General features: G+C 42.2%; 1 protein-coding gene across 2 annotated transcripts; it reads right to left on the bottom strand.

Moving 5' to 3' along the window:
• Window positions 1-867: 867 nt before the first annotated feature.
• On the bottom strand, window positions 868-18524 carry RCCD1 (RCC1 domain containing 1). 2 transcript variants are annotated; one of them, XM_078855619.1, is made up of 8 exons: window positions 18239-18524; window positions 16255-16494; window positions 10013-10178; window positions 7833-7954; window positions 6626-6736; window positions 5167-5403; window positions 3963-3992; window positions 868-2120 (listed from the first exon to the last, which is right to left on the bottom strand). In XM_078855619.1, exons 1-8 carry the CDS (start codon window positions 18465-18467, stop codon window positions 1966-1968), a joined length of 1290 nt encoding a protein of 429 aa, XP_078711745.1. In that variant the 5' UTR covers window positions 18468-18524; the 3' UTR covers window positions 868-1965. The 2 variants fall into 2 exon arrangements, with proteins under 2 accessions (XP_078711745.1, XP_078711746.1); XM_078855620.1 differs by having other exon boundaries at window positions 10013-10175; window positions 18239-18523.
• Between the last annotated feature and the right edge of the window lie 454 nt (window positions 18525-18978).

Below are 18978 nucleotides of genomic sequence, written 5' to 3' on the forward strand. Positions count from 1 at the left end.
TGGATATGGCATAAAATGTACCTCTCAAACGTGACTTGGATAACCCCAACAGCTTCATAGGATCCATGAGGAGCATTTATATGGTTTACATCACCAGGGATGGCCTGTCACCTTGCTTCATTGCTACCCATGCCTTGAGGAGCTTTTCCCAACCAAATCCCAGACAACCACCAGTGGCATTCAGTTCATAACATTTGCATGTGTGCATGCATACACGGATTGACGATTCTCAGCCTCAAACCACATCTTCAATATTCCCTTTCCCCAAAATGTATATTTCCCGCCCTCACCACCGAAGCTTTATAAGAATGTTAATCCACGTTCATCTGTCCACATATACATATAACGAAATGTGTCATATTCCAGACTGAGCTGTACATATGACCGTTCGCCCTGTTTCTCTAAACACTTGGCCTCAGTGTGCCTATCTAGGTTGAGATGTAATGCAAGGTACTTTGAGAGTTTCACACTTGGGATGAGTACGATCTCAGTACTGTACACTGAAAATCCTCATTGGTTAAAAAGGCTGCTTTGCCCCAAGTTGCCCTACGTATTCAACAGAGCAAACCCTCAGTGGCACACATACGAAGCGGGGACTGGAATAGCCAGCTTAATAGGCTGCTCTAATACCTTGGGCTAAGGCACTCTATAAATATAAAATTACTGGTATTTATTGGGCTAGCTTGCAATCAGCTATGCACACACTAGCCTAAGAAGGCAGTGGAGTAGGGAAAGCTGAGTCTTGACAATTATTTTCGACTGTCCAATATTGGGATTTTTTTACTCCATTTTCATAAGTATTTTTCATATGGTATAAAAAGCAAGTACCCAGAGAAAACCCACACATACGAGGCACAACTGGGTTTATGAAGCCGTTTATTGTCCTGTCAAGTCCTGCTCAATGCACAGCCAAGCAGGTTTGGGAATCTCACACATAGACGATCCACAAATCTGTCTCCGCAGTGCTGGATTACAGGCCTTCAATGTATTTTCGCAGTGTAAATCCACACTTTTGCTCGTCTGACTATAGGTTTGACATCTGACCTGGTGACTTGGTGTGGCGCCCACTTACTTTTGTCATAAGTAAATCTGGTGGGCAAAGCTGATTTACACATGGCGAAATATATTTTGATGCAGTGTAAGCTATGGCCTTAAACCGAAGTTATCATTGATGTCCCCATTTCTATATATTAAGTTTCAAATTTCATTACATCAACACATTTTGGCAATTGTACCAATCAAGGGCCTTAAATAAAAGGCCATGCTTTTTTCAACATTGCTAGAATTGACAGACACCATGTCGAATATAAAAGACGAGCTTTTTTGCCCATCCAAGGACGGGTGCATATTGCAGTAAATCTGAAATATTCAATAAAAAAAATTGTTCAGCTCATGATTATTGAGGGGGGGGGGGTAGCCCCATGTGGAGTGACGTTACCCACTAATGGTTATTGGAGAGGGGTGCGACATGTGGAGTGACGTCACCCACTCATGGTTATTGTGGAGGGGGGCGGAATATGTAGTGACGTCGCCCGCTGATGATTATTAATGAGGGGAGGGGTGTATCATGTGGAGTGCGCAACCTTCTTGTGCGTTCGTGTAAATTTCCACGTGGACATGAATATGAATGGGGGGGGGTCTCTTTTGCAGTGACATCATGCACGGATGTAGCACTGTGCTCGTCGATTTATTTTTTACCGTCACTTTCTGTAAAGAAACGTCATATTTGAAGCAACTTTGCGTAATAAATTATTTAATTCAGCTCGACCTTCTTCTGCATTCGTGTAAAAATCCACTCACTCATGAATATTAATAAGGGGGATGGGTGTCATGTGTAGTGACGTCACACAGGGGGTGGGCCTCATGTGGAGTGACGTCACACGTGGGACGGACAGACATTTATGTGTGATTATAGTAGGTAATTCCAAAGACACTTTCAAGCCCTAAAAATAGGAAACATTTACTTTATTTATTGCTGGGCATAGGCCGTGCCATTGCAAAGGTGCTCCAGTCACCGCAGCGCACTGCCACCACCTCGAGGCTGTGCTGGCAGAAGAATTCCACGTGCTGTGGTTCGTCCCAACTCCTGCGGGAGCCATGGCCCAGCTGGCCATGCTCCCCTGAAAGGTGAAACAACCAAAGCGTGTCGGTTATTATGCCTAAAGCATTGCCACACCTTTGGTGTTCGCTGTGGATGTACGACTTAAACACATTCTACATTTGTAATATGTTGAACGCAAATTAGCTTTGTCATAAATTACTTCCATAGGTGGTTAGCAGAGAACTTAAAAAAGACAAAATGTGCTTTGCGGACAACTTAGAATACCATTTTACAATATATGTACGTGTACTGACTAAAGACCGTGTCAATCCACTGCGGGATGGAGGTCGTTCAATTCCATGCATGTCATGAGGGTTATTTAGCATACTTCTCACGCTAATCAGTGTGATGGGTATGGTGGGGGAACATGGAAGTACAATACAAGATTGGATTTTATAGCACTGCCCAATGTTGCCCAGAATGTCCATAACAGCTAGAATGTATGTGATCTCATCAGATCAAGGAATAAGCAGCCTTGAGCTTGGTTAGTGCTTGAAAGGGTGAGCATAGCTAATGGCCTCTTTCTTGATTGGGAGAGCGAGAAGCTGCATCAGTGTGTAGTTACACACACCTGAAATTTTTTAAAATAACTGTTCCTATTACGTTTAAAAAAAACTAATTGCTAAAATCCCAACTACATGAAACAAAGCTTTATTACAGACCAAAATTTGGTCTGAGGTGTCTTACTTATCCCATTTGTGAACTAGTTTGCTACCTATAGAAGAGGTATTTAGTTATTCCTATCTTGAACATAGTCTGGCGTGCATATATTTAACGCTGTAGATGCGTACCTGAAAAGTGCCACGTTAAGCGAAAATGTGTTAAGCGAGGAATTATTATATGTACATTGCAGGGTATAAATAAACCCAATGCACATTTGCACTTTAAAATCACCCTAGTCATCCCATGATGGGACAAAGAACTGAGATGAGGGTACGCTGCGTACTGTATTACTCCACGCATAGACCCGGAATTCCCATACTGCTGAGCGGCCCAGACCAACAAAACAGTTTGTCATCGACTGCTCATGAACCGCATGATAACGGCACGCACGTTGTCGTTCAAAAAGTGTTTCCTAATAGAGGAACCGTATGATAGTGAAACACATTGTGAAAAAATGCGTTTAGCGAGGATTTTCCGTATAATTTAATATCAATATTGCTCTCTTTCAAAAGGCACAACACAATATATCAGCCTCCCAGACAGATCTGCCCAACTATCACTTCCCAATGAGTCTGAATGTTGTCAATCTTTTTTATTCCAGAGGCAAGGGCAAGCCAATTTAGATTGCATTATATACCACAATGAGATGTATTTAAGTTTACACAGTGGGGCATCCAAAACATCACATACAGACAATAAAGTAGTTATTTCTAACACGGTCGTTGTAAAAACTAATTTCCAATGTGAGGGCTGCTTTTAGCAGTGAGAACTTTGACAGCTCCTTTTCAGCAGGGCTGTCCACTCATTTGTTTATGCACTGTACAACTAAGCTGATGTTTTCTCTATGCAAGCGGAGTATGAGGTAGACATGAAATTTAATTTATGCTGATCAGTTTGTACACGTGCAGGAGGAAATCACCGTGTACCATCAAATAATTCTAAGGATCAAGGGTACGAGAATACGAACACGTATAACAGATCAAAGTGGCTTTATTACACACATCCAATAAGATGATAAATATAATTGTAAATAAGAGCATAGCTAAAAGAATACCTTTCCTATGTTGTCCCGTGACATGCAACGAAGGTAGGAAGCTGTTGCAAATATACACACTTAATAGTAGCACAATCTGGATGAAATGGATTTCAAAGCAGTACTGATGCACATGTAAGTAAGCAAGTACACACAATCACTTACCCCATCCCCATGTGTAGAGCTTGCCACACTCTGCAACCAAAATAAACAAAGTAGAAGTTAAACCGAGTAATTTGAAATTCACGTTACGATCAGCTAGCTTGAAATTAATGGCCGTTATGCACTATTCTTGAATTCCCATATTTACACAGGAAATAATACTGCAATTACTTGTTCATGCCACTGCTAGGGCCTCTACTAGTATGTTTTGGCTTCCATGCTGGCCAGATGTCTTGGAAAAGATTGGAAGTACTCACACTTTACCCCACTACACATGCCCTGGAGATATTTTGTGATGTACCCAAAGCTGGTGTGCACCCACAGCTGGTGTGCACCCACAGCTGGCGACTACCCACAGCTGGCGTGTACCCATAGCTGGCGTGTACCCACAGCTCGTGCTGCTGGGTGTACAGTGGGGGGGGGGGGTTAAGAAATCTGGCCATTGTTTCAACTACCGTGCTGGGAGATCAATCATGAGACCTGTGTATTGCAAGTCCATGTTCTAACAATTATACCACGGTAGCATCCCTCACTATTAACATAACACATGGTAACTTTTATTTTGGTCCAATATCATAAGGTGTCAATACAGCATACCTAACTTGTGAATGACTTCAGAAGAGTACTGTAAATTTCTAAATAATATTTAAAAAGGAAATAGGGAAAATGTTGTAATACCTAGCTGTGCACACAACACTTTCACTATATGGCCAAATATTATATGAATTTCATGTGAACCAGAATAATAATTCTGTACTTTTTACTTCTCTGTCTCTGCATCTCTCTTCATCTTCTTCTAATAAACATGCTTGAAGTATAGCAAAGGTCTTCTCACACTATGTTTTGCGCATGGGAGTTGTTTGAATAAAATTCACCACGTTGGTCAGTTTGTGACATATTGGGGGCCAGGGCCATGTCAGGTATTACTTGCAACAGCCGATCAGGAAACAGACGCGTGTCGCCAGTTAAGAGGTGCACAAATCACCGCATCATTGCTCTTCCATAAAGGTGAACCATATATTTAAAATTATTAAGATTTACTAAAATATTTAAAATGGACAAAACATAAAAATCCTACACGGATTTGTTTGATATTTTTCATATTTAGATACACAAGTAAGCTGCAAACAAGCTTTAGTTCTGAAAACAGAATTCATGTAAAGGAAATTGCCAACTAATTGACACATGAAGTTGAGATGAAAATTACTCGTGAGGGCGACTGTGTGCCTGGACCCAGCGGCGACGGCCGATATCTCATCATCGCCGGGGAAGTCCAGCAGTGCAGGGAAGGCTTGTATTGAGATGTACTGTGTTCCCGTCTTCTGTGATTCTCCCTTTTCTCCATGAGAGGCGTCCTGTGGCTCTCGTTCTTCATCCGCTCTGCACCCATGTTGTTGTTTGTTTGCATCCGACGGTGGCACCAGTGAACAATCATTCTCCCGCCCTTGTCGAAAACAAATTAATCACAAAATGTAGACCACATAAACCTCCTGTACCTTCCACAAATTACTCTTCCACATTGCTAGAGCAAAGGCAACAAATAAAAAATTAATATCACCACCAAGTCGAGCAATACTGCTCCACCAATAATTTTAAAAGGTGGCACCTGTCAATAAGTATATGAATCTTCCAGTTGTTCAGAAGCACAAAACTTCAAATTATAATCCATGAGTCATAATAAAAATATATTGCAGTAAATCTCGTAAATATGTGTCATTAACCCACCACCACCCGACTGCCAATTAGTAAGATTTGTCACGTACTTTAGTACACCGGTATATTGGATAGTAAACCCATAACAAATACAATTTGAGTACAACATCTCATTGGCGATGACAAAACCAGCTACATCAAGCGATTAGCGAGAACTGTGAAGAAGTCTTCCTGTTGCGGTTTTAAATAGAGTAAAGGTGATGTCACCACTGTGAGACCATTAGGTGTGAAGACCAGAGGGGGGTTAATGTGGTCATATAAGTTACAATGGGTCATGTTAATCTGAGAAAATCCAGTATATATTCCTGGTTGGATTAGTCACAGCTAAAAAGCATGTGATAATGTGAATAGGCATGTAATAAAATGGTGTATTACTTAATAATATGCTTCCAAGCACCACTGAGCCTATAGCTATCAGAATGGTGCTGAAATAGTAACTCATTGCACGTTTTGTTTACGTGACAAACCATACTAATTAGCTATGTCGGGTGGTGGTGGGTTCACAACACATTTATATTTCCACGATCTAACCCCAAAAAAATTACTATGAATAATATTGTTTGTGAAAGCCTACATGTTATATAATCCATTCATTTTCTAAAGGGAAATCGCTTGAAATTTGAGCAGTGTGATATCATTTTCAGGTTGTCAACCATGTTACAAATAATCAAATGACTATAATCTATTACTGTTTCGAAAACAATTGTCCAGTGTCATGAACGTTTTAAAGAGTGCGTATGCAGGCACACTGCGTTATGCAGTGTGCCTGCTGACGTCACGCATCCCCCCCGCACCCTCCGCGTAGGCCGTCTATTAATCCAAGACAAGAATCCAAGTCCCGGGCGAAGCTGGGTAGTAAAACTAGTGATACATAAGAATAAGTGGGTCCAAAAAGCATGAAGACACTAAAATCTGTGCTAAACACTGCACACAGTTATATGCTTCTCACTTACCATGGAGATTGCATCGTTTTGGAGAGTTACTCCCCTCACCGAGACCACGTTTTGATGGCAGGCCCAGCTGTCCAGCTTCATTCCAGCCCCAAGTGTAAACATCCCCACCCCCTGCACGTTGCACCATAAGAGAACAGTCTCAACGGAAGCACTCAACAAATACACTTGTTCGTGAGAATGGGACTGTAGACAAAACCATTTCACAATTTTAGTTTCTCTATGACCATGGGACATCAGTGTTACTTGGGCATGTCAGGTGTTAAAATTATGAGCAACCCAAAGATTCCATTTCTACTACAGTTTTAACACTGATAGCAATCATTGTGAAAAACAAATGTATTAATCCAACAAAATGCCTCATGTAATCTGCTTAGGTATTCCCATGATGTTCGTGGGACTGCGGCTCTGAAAACCTTCCCAGTAGTCAGAGTTCTCCAAGGATTCGTGAACCAATCATAATATGATGTTCAAGTGGGTGCTGCCATGGTTCAGTATCTTGAGTCCTGTAGTTCCCAAGGGCCACTGGTCTCATGTGGATCTATCAAACTGTGACATACAATTAAGACAGTGCTTATGTCTCATCTATCCTGTGAACACGTGATGGAGATAAGGACCTTTCCATGTCCAGAAACAAAGTTTAACAGGATGGGTAAATATCGATTCACCTCCTCCCTATCCCCCCTCATGTGATCTATTGTTTCATAATTTACTTTTGGGTTAGGACACATAACCTTAGGTCAGAAGGCCCAACCCTAAACTCAATTAAGAATCATAATTTCAGCTATAGTTTTTTTAAGATACATTTTCAGTGTCAGTTGCCAAATTGCCATGTTATCATTTCATTTTCAGGAGAAAGGCAGTAACACGAGATGGATGAGAGCAGACAGGATAAAGGACGCATAAGAAAATAGAACGATATCAAGTGACAATGAAGAACAGCATGAGGTAGCGGTGAGTGATGGGGAGTCATGAGAAATGAAGAAGACAGCACAGGTTATCCCTTCAGTCAATAAAAGTCAATAACATTCGTACCACTTAGTGGGATTCAACAATGGTCATCCTATAAAATAACAGACCTGGGGAACGTAGAATTTCAACCAATAACTCAGGAATCTCTTTAACCCTCCCCAGCGCACAGCTAATATGCACACGCAAGACAAGCAGTGAAAATATTAAATATATCAGATATAGCAGGATGATGACTCACTGCTGAGGGCCACCGAGTGCCACCCCCCTGCCGCTACGCCCACCATGGGAAGGCCCTGCAGTCCCTCGACGGGCCGGGGGGCCGCCTCGGCCTCTGTTGTACCATGTCCTTGCTGTCCATGCCTAAGTTGGACAACACACCATCATCTCACTGTTCATTTCTAGTTTATAATTGCCCAAAATCAAGCCCGGAATCCCAACTATGCCAGCTCTGTCCTCTGACCTCTGAAACCACTTGGCCACATCCACTCGTATTATTTAAACTTGATGGGTGCGCAAAGTAGAGTTTAACAACTGTATATTTATAAAACGTGTTGGCTCAAGGCACTTAACATAGTTTAACAAGCAATAACAAAATGTAGTAAATGCATTTTGGGGGGTTGCAACTTTTCAATTTTTAAATGGATTAAATGCTCAATTTCACTTATAAAAGATAAACTTAAAGAGGAACCAATATCAGCCGAGTCATTGTGCCCAATTGAATAGTTTTCTTATATTTAACAGAGAGAATTCGTGATTTATAACACATTATAGGCGTATGAATGGAGAAACCTCGTAAATGCCAAACACAGAATGTTTACGCGCACCCTTTAGGAACAAAGTCTATAGAAACCACAACAGAACACAGTAGGCCACATGAAGCACTGCACCTAACAAGAATTTGAGAATACTGAAAAATAAATCTTTCCAAAATGGTACGTATAAACATTATTTCGTTCATTACGATACCTTTATTCGCTTATATAATTATTTTCTCTTTCGTGTGTATGCATTTCTGTTTGCCACCTTAGTCCAATTCCATGTTTCTCTTGCCATGCCAATGTGCGTCCCTCTCTCCTCCTGTGGTCCCCAATGTCCTCTATGGTTGACCCACATTTAATTATTATTTAACGTGGGCAATGTGACCATCACTTTATTTTAAATGATTGTTAACAATAGGATTGCTTCCATGCAAGGCATTGTGCACGTCACCACCAGCAGTAAAATGTAATGCTACTCGGGGAGCAACGAAAACGCCCCCTGGCGATGATTTGATGAATCGTCGCGATTCAGCTTCACAATTCGATTTAAGAATCAATACTCTCTTTTAAATTGCGTGAATGTAGCGACTCCTAGGGGCTGCAGGGATCAGGTGAACCCTCTAGAAAAAAATTATCCTTTTAATTTGATACTCAATTTAATACCCAACATTAATCACTGTCCAATGTATCATATCCTGAACAGAGAGCAGCCTGAATGCAGATAAAATAGTTCTATATTGGACAGTCATAGTTCAATATAACAGGCTTAACTCATGACCCACAGAACCAATAACACATGTGTAAATAAGAAATGTGCGTTACTGCTGCAAATTCTTTCGAGGGCATACTTTCAGTTCAAGCTTAATTTCCATCCAATCGGCTTCTCATTCCATTCTGTCTTGTAAGCTTATCTATATATATAAAAGGGAAATTTGTTATTATGTGTGTCTGTTCAAAATGTTCAGCGTACTTCCCGATACGCAAAAAACTTAAAATTTGCCATGTGGGTACTTACCAGACTGTACATCATGCAAAAATTATAAAAATAATGCATATATTTTGCACGGCAAGTGAGCTGTGACGTCACATCTGTCATGTCACCAGCGCATGCGTAGTGCTTAGCGCGCTGCGCTACGAACCCGGCGACCCGAGTTCGATTGCCGCTCAGGGCCACCACCGGTGACGATTATTTCAACCGGTCCTGGGCCTCCCTTAGGTCGACTCAGCCTCAAACGAGTAACTGCTGTGGTGTGTGAACATCGCCACTGGGCAGACAAAGGCGGCCGGGCGTGGTGAATCCAAGTCCTGGGCGAAGCCGGGTCGTAAAGCTAGTAAACTTATAAATATTTTTCCCTTCCATTCCCATAAGCTTCATTTGTGTTCCTACCCACTCCAATGAAACATTGATGAGTAACATAGTGTCACTATCTATTGTGCACGAACATGTTTAATATGTGAAACGGAAGGGTAGCGTCTCAAACATATTTGAGTTTCACTTTACAGAAATCTTTCCAACTTAAATTAGTGTAGACGTGTTTATATGTCCACAGTACCAGTGAATGATGTGTCTTGCCTTACATATCCGAATGCTATTGTCTACTGATGCTGCTAAAAATGTATATAAATCACTTGCAGCCACCTAGACCTGTTCTGTTCTTACCTGCCGGGGCCCCAACCCCAAATGGTTCCATCATCTGTGAGAAGGAGCACATGCTCGCGCCCCAGGGCCAGTTGGAGAGCCCGCACCCCTCCCGCCAGCTCAGGCAGTGGATGGAAGAAAGGAGGTCGCAGGTCAACATAACCACCGGGCACGAGAGGGAGCACTGCTTTCACAGGAACAGCAGAGTAACAAGTTCAGTTCAGTTAATTTACTAGGTATAGCCCTGTGAGCCATTCGGCTCTTGAATCGGGTGCAACCGCAACAAACAAAAACATGAACAAGAAACATCTTAAAGTGACTACGTGCAACAGAAAAATCCAGGAAAAAACAGCAGTCTTCCAGAAAAAAGCACCGTATATCAATGCTGTGTGCAAAAATCCCAGTGGGATGCAAGTCAAACAATAACAACCATAAGACAATTTCGATTAAAGTTATCAGTCTAAATTTCGATTTAAAGCTTTCGTGACTGCAGGGATTCATCTTCTTGGTTCTTTCGGTAAAGTCACGTAGAAGGGAAGTAATAAAATAATAAAAATAAAACATAATAAAACAATTCTCACGACGTTTCGGCCACAACGCAAGCAGCCGTCCTCAGGCGAAGAATGAGACATTATCAAGCTAGGAGCTTATATAGGTGTAGCGAGGAGGAGCGCCTTAACAAAAGAATGTGCATATGAAGAGGAATTTAGCATACCAATGGGCAATGCGTAGGAGGTGGGCGGAGGGGTTTCAAAGTCCCATTATGCACATGCATTATGCAGGATCAACAGCACCACGGGGGGGCGCAAGGAACAGCGTTAATAAAGGAAAGGAATGTTAATGATATGTAGCTGCATTTACCAAACAACCATGTAGAAAACCAAAGTAAAAAACTACATAAAAAACTAAAATATAAACTGATACTTACTATACTCTACAATAAGCTGAGTTACTAACAACAAATAATAAATTACAATTCTACGTCGTAAGAAGTATATAATATACTTCCATCTAAACTTTATTCTCTTAGCATATACAGTACTATATACTGCCATAGATAAACCCAACATTAAATTATATACTGTATTTCTGTAAACCACCCTATACTTTATACATTTGAATATAACACAATGTATTATTCAACTCACCCTAATGTGTATCGAAATGGTTTATTACGTCCTTCCAATGATTGCTAAGCCTGAATCCATCTCGGTTAAAATTGTCTCTGTGTTTGTATATGTGGATCGCCTCATGAACGAATCTCTCATGATAGCCAGATGGCTTGCAGAGAACCTCCGTCTTGGAGAAGTCAATGTCATGTGAGCCCACTGAGTTGTAACAGTGGTCTGCCACGGCTGAGGTGTTTGTCCTACCGTGTTTTAGATCAGCTTTATGTTCACGAATGCGGTCTGAGACGTGTCGTTTGGTTTCCCCAATGTAACTGCTACCACAGAGGCAACTTAGTTTGTAGACGCCAGGGTACTGTATGTCTGGAATCACATCTTTTACAGACGGTACCAGATCACGGATTTTATGTACTGTGTTGAATCGGACCTGGATCTTGTGTTTAATCAGGTTTTTGGAGATCTTTTTTGTGACCCCAGCAATGTAGGGTAAGGTGATGGTCTTGAAAGGCTCCTCAACAGGATCCTTCTTGATGGTTGGCTTTGCGGATTGTGTAGTCGGAGTAACCATTAGCCTTAAGAGCTTGGCGTACGTGTTTGAGTTCACTGGAAATGTGTTCATGGTCGGAGATGCATTGGGCTCTATGATATAGAGTCTTGATGAGGGAATTCTTCTGGGATGGATGGTGTATAACTCTATACTACAACAAATATGGCTAAACCAAAACGTTTTCGAAATCACCAAAATAAAGCTATAAAAACAATGTAAGAGAAGGTAGCAATTCACATGAAAAGGGTACACTCACAATTCTATTGGTCTTTTCAAAATATAAAAGTTTCACAAACATTAAGTATAATGCCTTATTCATGTGGAATGACACTGTATGTTCCTGAATTATTTAGGGAACTGAACAAAGACCAAAAAAGTTATATTTTAAATTGCCAATGTATTGTTGTTAAATGCACTGGCAGAGCCAGTGGGGGGTGGGGTGGCACGTGCCCCCCCAATGATCCGATCGAAATCCCTAATTTCGATCAGATCATTGGGGTTTATTCGTAATAAATCGGCATTTTGCAACCCCCACTGGCACTGTGTAGCATATTAGCATAGTATTATGTGCCAGGGACTCTATGAAATGATAGGACAATAGTCTGAGTCCATAATTGGCAATAAGTAACGGCAAAGCAGTTATAAGTGACTCAGAATTGTGCGCAGTTGCATATACAGTACATGACTTCCCTGAAGGCATACCTTCAGCGAGCGCAATGCCGATCACACACGGTTCGAATTCAACCCTCGATCGATGGCTGCGCCATCGCCGCACACGCGTCGAATAAAAAGCAAGGGACAAGTCCTTACTTACTAACAACTCCTATCATTTTTCATTGCTGGAAGGGTTGCCCCCCCTACTTGAAAATCCTGGCTCCGCCACTGGTTAAATGGTATACAGGTATCCCTAAATCTATGAAAGGATGCGTTCTTCAAAAAACATGCGTAAAACTAAATTTCGTAAATCAGAATGGCTTTTACAAATGTGTTTCAGATAGTCATTCAAACACTACTCCAAACCTACAAATATACTTTTCACAATACAAAAATAATAATAAAGAATATAAATATTGAAATGGTTGAGTAATACATTTAAAAAAATTTATCATTTCAGGGAACTCACCAAAACATCTGCATGTTGGAATGACTGGAAAGGTGATGCGGAGACATTACTATTGCACGGTAGGGATGCCATGACAGTCACGAATAGATGATGCAGCCTCCTGGGTGGTTCTTGTTTGATCACATGGCATATGCCATGTGAAATTTTGTTCATACGGAAATTCGGTTATGGTGATCGAAAAGTGTCCATAATTTGTCAATTGCATTCACGCAAAATGTATTAAACCAAACGTTCGTAAATCAAGGGATACCTGTTATGCATACATACTTAAATGCTGTTGTCTGTATGTATTTTTGAAAAAAGTCTGTTAAACATATTAATTTAAATTAATAGTTAATAATTTAGATTGTATTAATGGGATTTGCAGTACACCCAATATATTCTACATCATGGTCCTTAAACTTGTGGCACACATCTGACTCACACAGGCCATTGGAGTGGCCTACTGAGAGATATGGCAAGCCAAGACAAAGATATACAGATTAGTCAGATAAGATACTAAAGTGAGACAAGATAAGAGAGGAGTGATGTCCACAAGAGAACAATTAGTGAGATGAAAGCGAGATAAACAAAAGAGAGATTAATGTTCACGTGTACAGACTTCATGACTTGACTTCATGTGGCCTGCTAGCACACACATCCTATGGCATGCAACTAAACACACCGACCCAAACATATATATGTATTTTGAAGGGTGTCTATGAAGCAGGGTTTGGTCAAAAGTGGAGTATTAATTTAACTATGCTGCCACATCTTGAATTGTACTCAGAACTGTAAAATATTGTCTCAATCAGGCATGTTATTTAGAAAATTTTAATGAGTTGTCTACGTTTTATAGGTCACCCCTCATCATCTAAGTCGTGATTCTGTAATAGGGAACAATGAGGATACAGGGGCTTATTCACTTTGTCTCCGTCACTGGTGATGCGGTGAGCGATGCCATGGTGTATCACAAATCATGACGTCTCTGTCTCGCAATCCCTTTGGCTCCGTGGTCTGACACTGTTATGTCATTTTAGAAAGCGCTAGCCTAATTTCTCTCACTGCAGCATGCAATGAAGAGGTGGGAAGCTCTCCCAATGATCATGCACGATGGTCCAAGCAGAAGAGTTAGTTACGTTTATTGCAACCTAGAGACACGCTAAACACAACTCTCACGGAACTGCAGCCAATGACAGATTTTGCAAGATAGCTGTAGGTGACAATATATAATGCAGCACGAACACAATAGATTACCAGGAGTGACAGCCAGCATCTATCAGAATTATTTTTGCTTAAACCAGTTACAGTACTGTATGTTGAAAACTGAAACCATCTTTAAACAATATTTTATCACCATTTGTGTGTTTATATCCATGTTTACAATTTTTAGATACCCATAATATAAATCACATTATAACACAGACATAATACAACACATTTTACTGGAGATAGTAATGCAAAAATGAAAGCACATATGAGAAGTGATGCTTTCCAGGAAAAGATTTATTATTTGCAATGCAAAGCAGAAAAAAACAATGGTGGTTCGCAAAAATGTTTGCAAGTGTGTCAATTTTAAACTATATAATTCAGCATTGCATATCTGACTCACTGGAGACTGATGTATAGGCCGACATGAGAAAAGTTTCGCTAGGTGAACATCAATAGAAAATTACAGTTATGCTATGCACAACTAGGTTACTGGACAAAAAACCCCACAAACTGCTTTATATACAGGGAAATTATTTATTTGTACTTTAGAGTACACTTTGAAACAACACACTTTCCATTATCAGAACTGGGCGGGGGTGTATATATATGGTCAGGGGAGATACGTGATTGAATGTGTCGCTGTACTATAAAAAAAAATTGAGACAGATGCCATCCATCCTACGTCCTTCTTTGTGGGAGAGATACATAGATGACACGTTTGTCATCTGGCCCAAAGGTCTGCCAGCTCTGAACCAATTCTTCAACCACATCAATTCCATACACCCAGCCATAAAATTCTCCATGGAGGTGGAAAATAATGGAAATTTACCATTCTTGGATGTTTTGATCGAGAAGAGACCAGATTGCTCTTCGGGACACTCTTGTCTACAGGAAAGCCACCCACACGGATGTCTATCTAAAACCTAACTCCCACCACCATCCAGCCCAGAAGAATTCCCTCATCAAAACACTACACCATAGGGCCCGTTGCATTTCCGACCATCACCACTTAGCCAGTGAACTGGAGCACGTACACCAAGCCCTCAAGATGAATGGATATTCGGATTGCACAATCCGTAAAGCTGTCACCCCAACCGTTGGGAGAGAACCACCTGAGGACCCAATAAAAACCATGACCTTGCCATACATAACAGGGGTCACCAAAAAGATTTCCAAAATCATGAGCAAACACAAGATCCAGGTCCCATTCAACACAGTACATAAAATTCGTGATCTGATCCCATCTGTGAAGGATGTGATCCCTGACATGCAATACCCCGGTGTCTACAAACTAAGCTGTGCCTGCGGCAGTAGTTACATGGGGGAAACTAAGCGACATGTCTCAGATCGTGTTCGCAAACACAAGGCGGATCTGAAACACGGTAGGACCAACACCTCTGCCGTGGCTGATCATTGTTTTAATGCTGTGGGCACACATGAAATTGATTTCTCCAAGACGAAGGTGCTATGCAAACCCACTGGCTATCAACAAAGATTTGTTCATGAAGCTATCCAGATATATAAGCACAGACACAATTTCCACCGAGAAGATGGGTATAAACTGAGCAATCATTAGGACATTATTAACCAGGTAAAGTCATAACTGGCTGTGATGCTTCCATCCTACCTGCCTATGTTAGCAGTTATTTCCGACTCTCTGAGTAACATTACCTTGTTAAATGTCTTTACATTAACAGGCTAAATGTCGCACTAACATAGCTGCTGCTCCCTTTTCTTCAATGCGGCGGTGGCGCTCGTTGTTTAATAGGCTGAATGTCTCTCATTAACACAGCCGCTGCTGCGGGAGCCATCTCACATTGACATGCTAATCTCTAATCTCGAGCAATACAATGGCTTCTTCAGCACTGTAGCCGTGGGGTTACATTAACAGATTGACATGCTATTCTCTAGCAACACAATGGCCGAGGTGTACCTAGCTCTGCGATCTTACATTTACTTGCAAATTCCATCTCTAGCCCCGCCCACTTACCCTTGGGTTGTACCCACCTCAAACCGATATAACCTTTGGCTGCAGTAGCTCTCTTGCTACGTCTTCCTGCCTCAGCAGTCCGCCTGCTGTATTTTTTCATCTGAAGACGATTGCTTGTGTTGCGATCGAAACGTCGTGATTTTTTATTATTTTTCTATCTACATGACTTTACCGAAAGACCCATAGAGTATGAATTCCTGCAGTCACGAAAGCTTTTAAGTCAAGATTTATATCATGAACAGAGCAATTCCTTAATATGGAACGTTTACAGATTACATAATGTACCTGGTGTCTCCTTTGCTCCCGAGAGTAGGGGCATGTCCCAAAGGGGACGTGCATTCTCATGCAAGTCCTCTGGAGGCAGGAGAGCCGAGCTCCACTCCCACACCTGGGCACACGCGTGCGTCACGAGCACGAGAAAACTATCATTGCATGCCAGCTGCTGCGCACCGTCAGCCAGGGGAACGCGTGTGGGGCCCGCTCTCCCTCCCTGTGCAAAACCCTGGACGCACACGTCTCGAGAACCTGCCAAGGAAGAGAAAGACATTTGGATGAGCTAAACGTCTAAAAACCCAATTAATTAGGGCTCAATAAAACGGATAAAATTATTTCACTTTGCAAAGATATATTTCGTTATGGTGACATCCATGCAAATGTAAATGGGATATAAACTTGTATCCTTGTAATACAGTACCTATAACTGCGCAAGACACGTGTACACAATGTGGCACTTGAACTGTGGTGGCACTTGTGGAAATTTAAAGATCGACTTCAAAACCCAGTTGAGGATGGATTCAGCCCATCACAATGGCATTAAAACGAGACGCAATGTGAGAAGTCAACACTGCTCACATGAGTGACAGTGGCCTCTGTAATAAGAATGAGAGGACTTCCCACCACCAGCTCAAGGAAGACGTGTATTTTTACATCTTTACTGGGCTTTACGGTTTGAATAACTTGGCTCTCCTTGCACATCTCACACCTTTTAGCGGATGGTCCCTTTTTTATACCTGGCCGTTTATTTGAATTATTTGTGGCCGTTTATTTGAATTATTTGTAACGCGTATTTCTCATAAACACGCGGCGTAGACCAGAAAGAAGATGTACCGTGGGCTTGTTTGCAGGAATAGAGATGAACGTGGACTGTGGACGCTTTGTGACCCAAGTCGATGGGAGGAATCGAGACACGCGAATGATGGGAGAGAGAAAAGCCCTCCTTCACCCACTGCAATGATTCATACTTAGGTTTTTTCGGTAAAGTCACGTAGGTAAAAAATACAAAGAATAGTACATTTAGCTGTGACGGTCCCACCTGAAGACGGAGACTTGTGTTGCCTCCGAAACGTCGTGATTTAATTGATTTATTTTCATTTATTATTATTTTATTTCTATTTTTATTTTTTTACCTACATGACTTTACCGAAAAAACCTAAGACTATAGATTTAGATCCCCACCACCACAGACTGTTTGGGTCAAGTGCCGTTAGCGGGAGGGGGGCCGGGAGGGGGGCCGGGGCGGCCACCCGAGGGGGTGGGGGGGGTGGCGATCACCACGCCCGACCGCCTTTGTCTCCCTCGTGGCGATGTTAACACATCGTGCCAGGTACTCATTAAAGGCGGAGTAGAACGAGAGGAAATCCCAGGTTCGGATCGCGACTGTTAATGGATCTTGAGCGGGAATCGAACTCGGGGTTTGTAGCGCAGCGCGTTAAACTCGCTCCTCAACATACAAAACGCCTATTTCACGCACAACAGCGGAGCCAATTCGACCTTGATCCATTGCAGCTGCCCCCATCACAGTGATTTTTAAAATGATAAATCTCCTCAGAGATTTACATTGACTCAGAGAGAGGCAACTTGCACCGACACCCACACTCTGCCCCCAACAGCGCCGCTACGAAGCCTCGGCGACAAGGCCGGAACATCGTTCATATAAACAAAAACAACTACTGTGCGATGTTGTTTATTAAAACAAAACACGGGGAGGGCGATCAAATAGCCAATGGAATAAACAAGTAGACTTCAGTTACGTTTACCGTCTAAATAAAATGTTAATTTCGCCGGCCTATAGAGGCTTTGCAGTAGCGCTGCGTTAATGTTGGGTTAGTTTAGCTGGTTCTGTTTAAACCAGCAAACTATGCCTCGGTCTTGAACCCGAGAGGCTCAGCAGCAGCGTGAGACCCAAACAATAACAAAATAATATCACAAAGCATCGTAAGCGCGGTTTCCGTGGCCCACAGTGGGGCAAGACGAACTTCGCGGGGCTCACCGCGCAGCGCCGCGCTGCCCCAAGCCGGGGCCACGTCAACCACGGCCTGCTCATCATCATCTCCATCTTCTTCCTCGTCCTCGTCGTCTCCTTCCTCCGCCCTCTCGTGGGCCCCGAGCGTGACGAGTCTCGGACGGGTCACGCAAAGCTCCCGCGGATCGCTCCGCGCCGTGCCGAGCTGCCCGAAGGAGTTGAACCCGAACGCGAACCAGCGCGGCCGCGCGGCCATGTGGCTCCTCCTCCTGCTGCCCCCTGGCGATTGAAATCCTCATCCGTTTCCATCCTCCACTAAGGATATTCACGAACAACAACAAAACACGATATTCTACAATATGCAGTAGATGTGGTGTTGGTTACACTCGCAAAAGAGTCGGTGAGACGAACGAGATAAGATCACACGATGCGTTGCAGACGAATTGAGTTGGGACGGTCCAACCTGATGACGGAGACTTGTGTTGCCTCCTGATTTATTATTGTATTTATATTATTCTTTATATTATTATCTTTATTATTATTTATTTATACCTATGTGACTTTACCGAAAAAACCTACGAGTTTGAATCCTTGCAGTCACGAAATCTTCAAATCTAGAAGGAATCGAGTTGCCAACTCTCATCACAGTGCCCTATTAACAGACCAATTCAGACCCTATTGGTGTCACCCCTTCGTCCCCTTATACATCTCAACGTTCATCCTACAAAATCCCGTGTAGGTATTGAGACGACTGAACGCCGTATGAA

The sequence above is a fragment of the Lampetra fluviatilis genome, chromosome 4 (assembly GCF_964198595.1).
Source record: "Lampetra fluviatilis chromosome 4, kcLamFluv1.1, whole genome shotgun sequence".
In the NCBI taxonomy this organism is placed as follows: Eukaryota; Metazoa; Chordata; class Hyperoartia; order Petromyzontiformes; family Petromyzontidae; genus Lampetra; species Lampetra fluviatilis.

What these genes read in the sequence shown, in the direction of transcription:
- RCCD1 (XM_078855619.1), bottom strand. Translation starts at nt 18,467, where the DNA reads ATGGCCGCGCGGCCGCGCTGGTTCGCGTTCGGGTTCAACTCCTTCGGG. An exon ending in GCACTCGGTGGCCCTCAGCA is followed by an intron (nt 6,737 to 7,832) that starts GTGAGTCATCAT and finishes TGCAACGTGCAG; the next exon opens with GGGGTGGGGATGTTTACACT. An exon ending in GCTCTACACATGGGGATGGG is followed by an intron (nt 2,121 to 3,962) that starts GTAAGTGATTGT and finishes TTCACCTTTCAG; the next exon opens with GGGAGCATGGCCAGCTGGGC.